The 8104-nt window shown below is 57.1% G+C and overlaps 1 protein-coding gene across 1 annotated transcript in view; it reads right to left on the bottom strand.

The window, feature by feature from the left end:
- Window positions 1–2192: 2192 nt before the first annotated feature.
- Window positions 2193–8104, bottom strand: part of EPHB2 (EPH receptor B2) — a 116970-nt gene continuing 111058 nt past the window's right edge. The window contains exons 11-15 of the mRNA XM_069477443.1: window positions 7484–7699; window positions 6291–6440; window positions 4904–5097; window positions 2808–2963; window positions 2193–2303 (exon numbers count right to left, since the gene is read on the bottom strand). Of these exons, the coding sequence (XP_069333544.1) occupies window positions 2195–2303; window positions 2808–2963; window positions 4904–5097; window positions 6291–6440; window positions 7484–7699 (825 nt within the window). The 3' untranslated portion in view covers window positions 2193–2194. The remainder of the gene's footprint in view (window positions 2304–2807; window positions 2964–4903; window positions 5098–6290; window positions 6441–7483; window positions 7700–8104) is intronic.

Here is an 8104-nt window from a genome sequence, read left to right as displayed (position 1 = left end):
TCCGGCCGCACAGAGAGTCCTGATTTTCATGTGTGAGTAGGAGCCTGTCTGCACGGAGGAAATCAGAGCTGGCCTGCAAAAGGCGATCATACCCGTGCTCCGACTGGAGGCCCCTGGGCGCCCCGGGATCCTCATACCCCACCATCACAGCTCACCTGGTGCGGGGACCCCCCTTCTTCTGGCTCAGCTGTGCTGAGTGCACCCCTGGGACTCCCTGCTCCTGAGGTACCGGCAGTGGCTCACCCTGAGTCCCAGGGCATCCGCCGCCGAGTTCTGAGCCACTTCCGATTCGCTCCTTTCGTTGCTTGTGCTTTTGACAAGCCAGAGCCGGAAAGGCCACATGGAGCTGTCGTCCTCCATGTGCCCTGAGCCTTCTAGAATCCTGAGGGAGGAAGGGTCACGTGGAAGAGCGTTACAGGTCACTTGGCACGTCCCAAGGGTGCCAGGGTCTCTCTTGGAACTTACAGAGAACAGGGTTGTTTTATAACTAAAGCGTTTATTTCCATTCAATTCACTAACCGATTGTTCTGCTCAGGTGCCTGCGTTTGCTCACAGGAGGGAGTCTGAGGCCAGACCTCTTGGCGGATGGCTCCCCACGGCCAAGACCTTCAGACCTGGCCCAGTTCTGGTGGAGGGAAGGAGGTGGGAGAGAAATCACACGCTTTCTCCCCAGGGGAGGAAGGAGCATGCCTGCCCCTGTCTCTGGGGGCACCCTCGGGAGGGCTGGCATATCACAGTGAATGATCCGGGTCCCGGCCTCCAGTGCAGCCTGGTTTAGGCTCCCCGAGGCAGAACTGGGGTTTGGCCATCTGAGGGCACGCAGGAACCCCAAAGGGGCCTATTTGCCTGGGAAGTACTAGACAGATCGGGGCAGGAGAGTGGGGAAGTGGGCGAGGACTTCCAGCCCTGCAGCCTCAGGGCCCACTTCCTCCGCAATCTGTCACTTTCATAAACAGTCCTGGAGTGGGATGCACCTCCCCCTGCCCACCCAAATCTCACTCAAGTCTCTGAAGGGCCCAGATGGCCCCGTGGCAGTTGGCTTTGGTGAGGCCTGGTGGCAGGTGGGAGGAGGGAAGGGTGTCAATGAAAACCATATAAAAAATCCAGAAATGTGCATATAAAATCTCGCCCTTGGTGTATTGCCTAAGTCAATAAGCAGAAAGCACCTTCTTCCTGGAGAAGGATCAAGTCCTCAAAAGGTAGGAAATGTCAAAGTGTCACTTCATTGTCATAAAAAAAAAACCCCAACAAACAAACCCCCCAAACCAAAACCACCCCTGACCAAAATACCCCGAGTTCTCGAATCGCTGTAAACAAACCCAGATGCAGGATCAACCCTTCTCGGTGGCAGTCGTAGCTGACGGCCGTCACTGCAGCATCAGCCCTCGAGGTGGGGGCTGGCGGGAGCGGGTGCCAGGCGGGTTGGGGCCGCCGGGCTGTGCGCGTGATCTGTACGTGAAGCTGCAGACCCGGGGGGCCATCCTCAGGAAGGCTGGCCTTTCTGGTGTCCCCGTGTTCTCCCTGACCAGGAGGACAAAAGCCCCTTTTCATCCCCATGAGCCGACGGGAGAAACGGTCTCTTTCATTGGAGTTTCTAAAATATTCTCCAAAGACAGAAAAATGCTTCTGTTTGCCCAGTGGCAGCAGGAATGGATTTTCCCAGAGGGGTTCCAGGGCTGCCTGTCCGCCTGCCCCATCCGCCTGGCACTTGGCTGTGGATGGAGGCCCAGAGGAGCAGCCAGGGACAGGAGAGAAGGGCGGCCCCGTCTCTCCCCTTCACATTTGTTTTCCTGAAAGTGTTTCTTGGCTCTAGCCAGGTCACCTTCCCAGAGGGAGTTGGAGAGAAACTGCTTTTGGTCTCTGATTGGACGAATCGCACGAATCTCCCAAGCCCTTTCTTTTCCCCCCAAGAACGGTCATCGCTTTCCTTATGAGAATCCTCTTGAAAAATTATTCCTTGTATCCCACCCCCTCCCAAGATCGAGTTTCTTTTTTCCCAATTCCCTTTTTTCCGTCGTTTGAGTTGCGTGTGTTCTCGGTGACGTCTCGTGGCTGGAGCGCTGCTTGGTTCTTCCTGTTGCCCGTGGCCTCCTGGCAGGTGGCTGACCCTGCGGTGGACGAGCACCAGGAGGGCCGGCGTGGGGGGCGGAGGGGGCGGGGCCTGGAGGAAGAGGTGAGCCGAGGCCGCTGAGTGTCAAACCTCCACAGACTGAATCTGGTTCATCTGTGCCCGCATCACCTGGATACTGTTCAGGATTTTTTTCTGGTGGCCAGCCAAAGTGACCCCAACCCGGAGAATGTCCCTTTGGGAGAGAAGCACGTGTGTTAGGGAAATGTGGGGGTCAGGGGGGCTCTGTGCCTGGTTGGGAGCTGCCTGGGCTTCCCCAGGGGGTTCGTGCTGAAGGTAGCGAGGGAGGGGGTGCTGGGATGGGGAGTGGGTGGGCGGCCAAAGCTGGAGCGAGTGACGTGGTGAGGTGGAGAGCACTTGACTGGAGTCCGGGCACCGAGATGCCCTTCCCTGCCCTGCTACGGGGAAGGGGAAGGCAATTTGCATTTACTGAGTACCTACTTCCTTTATATCTCCTTGGACCTTCCTGCTAACCCCCAGTTTACAGATGAGAAAACTGAGGTTGATTTGTCCAAGGTCACACACTTCCAGGCAGGCAGACCTGGAAGTCAGTCTGGACGTGACTCCAAAGTTGCCCATCTTGCCCCTTGGTCCCCCAGATCCCTGCTGGGCCACTGTCTATTTCTCACCTTCCAGAGCAGCCCCCTTGGCCGGTGGGGTGGGGGGAGGGGGCACTTACTCCATCATCATCTGAGACACGACGTCGAAGGAGGTGAAGCCGGCGTTGGCGAAGCTCTCCTTGTACTGCCCCATCTTTATGGCCTCCAGCCACTCGTCCACCGTGTTAAAGCTGGTATAGTCGGGGATCGTGCGGTCCAGCAGCGGCAGGTTAATGCTGGTGGGGGCCGGGGTGACAGAGATGGTCAGGGCACATGCTTGCAGGAAGTATGCGGGTTAAGTACGTGCATGGATACTGTGTGTGCACGTGCCCTGTGCCTGAGCGCGGGCATGAGTTTGAGCCTGTGTGGACGAACATGCCCATATGTGTGAGTATGTGAGAGTGGGTGTGTGCAGGTCTCACGGCTGGGGCCACCCGGGAAGTCTAGGGAAGGCCCTGCAGGGGTTGCTGAGAGGCAGGCCTACAGGAGCCAGGAGGGGAAGACACTTGTCATGTTTCTTATTTTCAGGAGGAGGGATTTCAGCTGGACTAACCAGCTCATTATTCATTGTTTCCTCCCCCAGTGCCATTCTCCGTCCTTCTCCGCCCTGGTTTGTGCTATAGGAGGCTGATCTTGGGGACGGCGTCTCCAAAGTCCAGCTCAGGCTGGTGGTGCTCTGGGAATCACCTCCTGGCTTGCAAGTAGTGAAATGACTCTCACGAGGTTAAAAGCCCCCAGTGACTTTATCTGGGGACTCAGGAGTGGCTGACGCAGGGTGACGGTGAGGAGTGACAGGCAGAGGCCAGCATGAAGATCTCTTGGCCACAAGAACTTGGTGGAGGAAGGACTTTGGGCCGAGGAATCTCTGGCCAGAGCCAGCCCTAGATCCTGAGGACACCTGGCTGGACGGCCCTCGGAAACCCTGCTTGATTGTGGGTCCTGGAGAGTGAGTGTGTGCAATGCCAGCAGTGTGACCTGGGCAGCCCCCAAGGAAGGCAGTGGTGAGCTGCAGCCCGGGGGAGCTGCCCTGGGGCCTTGGGGAGAAGGGAAGCACGGGGGTACCTGAGCTGATGCCCCTCAGGCTAAGCCCAGCTCTTATGCATGGGGGCGCTGAGCCAGTAGGGGGCATATACGGGTATGTGATGGGTACTAACTTCTGAATGGGGCTGTATGTGCAGGTGCCTGCGGATGTGTGTATATGTGAGAGCCTGAGACTGTATGTGTATCCGTGTGTGAGATCATGTGTGTGTGAGCAAGCATGAGCATTTGTGCTGAACTGTGTTCATCTGTGTGTGTAGGACTGTATTTGTGCAAGCGTGTATGTGTGTGTGTGTGAGAAGAGGATGGAAATGGAAGTTAGAGGGTTCAGGTTTGAGTGTGAGGATAGCTGGGGAGTAAATCTATTCACCAACTAAGATTCTGGATCCTTTGGTAATATTTCTTTTTTTTTTGAGACAGAGTCTTGCTCTGTTGCCCGGGCTAGAGTGCCGTGGCGTCAGCCTAGCTCACAGCAACCTCAAACTCCTGGGCTCAAGCAATCCTCCTCCCTCAGCCTCCTGAATAGCTGGGACTACAGGCATGCACCACCATGCCTGGCTAATTTTTTCTATATATATTTTTAGTTGGCCAGATAATTTCTTTCTATTTTTTAGTAGAGACGGGGGTCTCGCTCTTGCCCAGGCTGGTCTCGCTCTTGCCCAGGCTGGTCTCGAACTCCTGACCTTGAGCGATCCACCCGCCTCGGCCTCCCAGAGTGCTAGGACTACAGGCGTGAGCCACCGCGCCCGGCCGGTAATATTTCTTAAATGCTGTCCTCTCTGACCATACTTTGAAAGGTGCTTTCTCTACCACCCGCAGGGTGTGTGCCCTTCTACTCAGGACAGTCTGTGTCCTACACTTCCCCGCACCGAAAAGGCAAGGCAGATGCCCAACAAACACTAGTCCTGTTCATCCCCATCCCAGGCTGCAGTGGAGAAGAGCATCTGCCTGAAGCAGGGGACAGCCCTGGCGGGAAAGGGGAAGGACCGGCTGGGCGGAGCCCGGTAGCCAAGGAGAGGGGCGGGGCCAGGGCAGGGCCGACACTGAGAGGAGGGGCGGGACCGTACCCAGAGGGGAGGGGCGGGGCTGGGGCGGGGCTTGGGCGGGGCCGACACTGAGAGGAGGAGCAGGACCGTACCCAGAGGAGAGGGGCGCCATGGCTTTGAGGCTGTTGGGGTTGCGGATCATCTTGTCCAGCGTGTTGACTATCTGGCCGAACTTGGGCCGGTGGTTGCGGTCCTTCTGCCAGCAGTCCAGCATGAGCTGGTGCAGGGCGCTCGGGCAGTCCATGGGCGGTGGCAGCCGATAGTCCTGCTCAATGGCGTTGATTACCTGGGGACAAGGTAGGGGCGGAATGGGGTTGGGTGGATGGGCTGAGGGCATCTGCCCCCTGCCAGGCCCATCTTGCCCCCAGTGCATTGCAGGCCTGACCTATTTGGCGGCTGTGGCAACCACCTGTACTTCCTGGACACAGCTCCCTGGATGGCCCTGACCTGGCTTCCCACCATCTTCAGCCTCAGTCTGGCCTGGCGGCTGGGTTCCTGCCCTACCCTCTGCTAATCTGGGGAAATCGAGCACCCTGAAGTAGCCTCTCCCCCAGGGGTCCACCAGGCTGACCCTCCTGTGCCCCCCTCCACCAGCCCTTCCTCTTTCCCATCTGTGAGCCCCTCCTGGCTTTGATGGCCCTGAGGACTCCCCTCTCTGGCCTCTTGCTTGACCCCAGGAGGTCACATACTCCATGTCAGTGCCACTTACAGCTGCAGGTAAGAGTCACCTCCCCTGTCAGGCCCCACAGCCCCTTCCCACCACCCCCACCTGTTCCTCTGTGGGAAAGGAGCTTGGACGCACCTCTCCAGTCTGTCCTGCTGCCACGGCCAGATTCAGATTTATCCTCCATACCTCGACTGTGGGTCACCCTCCCTGTTCAAGAAGCTTCTTCGAGTCCTTCCTGTCTGCATTTTTGCTAATGGAAATCCCTTGGGTTGACTTTGAAACGCTCTCCAACATGACCCCTCATTATCCCACCTCTGGGCACAGCCTGTTCTTTCCGACCGGAGGCCCTCACGTCTCCAGGTCCTTTTGCCATTTGAGCCCCACCTGTTCTGTGGATGCTTCCTGGCTGCCCGTGCCTCGATGCCTACAGCTAGACCTCTGCCTTCTCCAGCTTAGCACCTGATCATAAAAGGTCCTGATAACTATATCTGTTTCCTTGAATAGTTGTCCCCTCAATTAGGTGGCAAACACCTGAGCGGATATGGTCTCATTCAGGGCTGGCCACGAGGTCCATGCATCCTGAAGATGTGCTGATTTGTGGGCAGGTGGCCTTTCCTACTCCCTTCCCCTGGGAGATTCCGGGGTCCCATGCAGACATTTGAATCGGCCACCGTCTGGCTGGCAGCCAGGCTCTCGATCTCAGGGGCCTATCTCCCTCTCCCTGGGAGACTGGCACAAGGCCAGGAGTCGCCCTTTTCCCCTCCCCCAGCTGGCTGGCCAGAGAGGCTCTGCGTACCCCCTTGGAGACTTACGTCCTGGTTGGTCATGTCCCAGTAGGGCCGCTCCCCGTAGGACATCACCTCCCACATGACGATGCCGTAGCTCCACACATCGCTGGCTGAGGTGAACTTCCGGTACTGGATGGCTTCTGGGGCTGTCCAGCGGATGGGGATCTTCCCCCCCTGGGGGGAAGAGGGGTGGGTTTATGGGTAGGAGGCTGACCTGCCTGGCACCTTCTCTCGATACTCCCCACTCTGTGCCCTGTGCTGCACCAATCTCATGACGCACCTCTTTGTTCCCCAAACTCACTGTGCTGCTTCAGACCACTGGGCATTTGCACACGCTGTGCCCCCTGCATAAAGTGCCTTTTCCCACTCCGCCCTCTGGAAACCTCCTTCTCATCCTTAAAGCCTTTCCCTAGCTCCCAAACAGTTGCTCACTCTCCTTACTCCCACATCTGTGCCTCACATCTCCCCACGAAGGAGGCCGGTCTCATACAGCACAGCACTGAAATTAATTGCCCGTGGGGAACCTGCGGCCTTCTGCTTTCAAGATTGTTCTTTTTTAAGCACCAAAGGGGGGCAAGAAAACCTTCATCTTTCTCTGCCGCACCCCTTTTAATAAAAGGATTTGTTCTGTAAAATTTAGATTCAGTCAAAAGGCCACACTCAAGGATCTAGAAGCCCACAGGCTCCCCAAGGCCGTGGGCTCCCCACCCCTGAGCAGCGGCTCTGAGCTCTTTGAGGGGAGGGACTGTGTCTTATTTCTTTCCATTTAAAACCGTTCAACAACCCTCGCTGTTTTCAGGAGTGAGTCTGGGCATTCAAGGGCCTCAAAGATCTGGCCCTGGCCACCTCTCCAGCACTGGTGCTCACCGCCTTCCCCGTACAGCCAGAATTCCAGGCCCAGGACCTGCCCCGAGAACACGGCATCTGAGACACTTTTACTGGCCCTTCAGCTCTCGGCTCAGATATCACCCGCTCTGGCAAGCTGCATTCTGCCTCCAAGGCTGGCTGCCCCGGCTCATTGCCCTGTCACTGCTGTACTTCCGTGTTCCCCACCAGCCTGGGGGCTCCAAGAGGGCAGGATGTCTCTCTGTGTCTCCAGGGCCCAGCATGGTGCTTGGCACGAGCAGGGGTCAGTGACAGTGTACGGGAGGGAGAGATGGACATTTATGCCCTTTTCTCTAGCGCTATGACTCCCGTGGTCCTTGCCTCCCTCTTACCAGGGCACTGGTGTAGGTGGGGTCTGAGGTATCGTCCTCCAGAAAGCGTGAGAGCCCGAAGTCAGACACCTTGCAGACCAGGTTGCTGTTGACGAGGATGTTGCGGGCGGCCAGGTCACGGTGCACGTAGTTCATGTCTGCCAGGTACTTCATGCCGGCCGCGATGCCCCGTAGCATGCCCACCAGCTGGATGACTGTGAACTGCCCGTCGTTTTGCTTGGGGAGAAGTGGAGAAAACACAGAGTAAATGGAAGAGCAGGCACCAGAGCTCTGGATCATCCTCGCAATGGGGAACCAGAGCAGGACCCTGCCAACCTGGCTTTGGGCTCCCTTCGGGAAGGACTCAGATGCCCAGGCACTTTGGAGAGGCCACCTTCAAGGTGGTGGAGCAAACATGGGCTTTGAACAAGACACACCTGGTTTGATTCTGGCTCTGCCCTTTCCTGGCTGTGCAACCTGGGACATGTGACCTACCTGAGTTGTTTCCTCATTCATGTGTTAAATGGGGATAAGTAATATGCACTTCCCATGGCTGTTCAGAGTTAAACAAGAAGGTACATGGCACATAGAGGTACTTTTACTGAATGGCAGCTAGTCCAGTGGCCTGCTTCTGACAGTCCA

Source organism: Eulemur rufifrons, chromosome 8, assembly GCF_041146395.1.
Source record: "Eulemur rufifrons isolate Redbay chromosome 8, OSU_ERuf_1, whole genome shotgun sequence".
Taxonomy (NCBI): Eukaryota; Metazoa; Chordata; class Mammalia; order Primates; family Lemuridae; genus Eulemur; species Eulemur rufifrons.
Note: the sequence above shows the minus strand (reverse complement) of the source record. Positions and strands in the feature narration are given on the sequence as shown.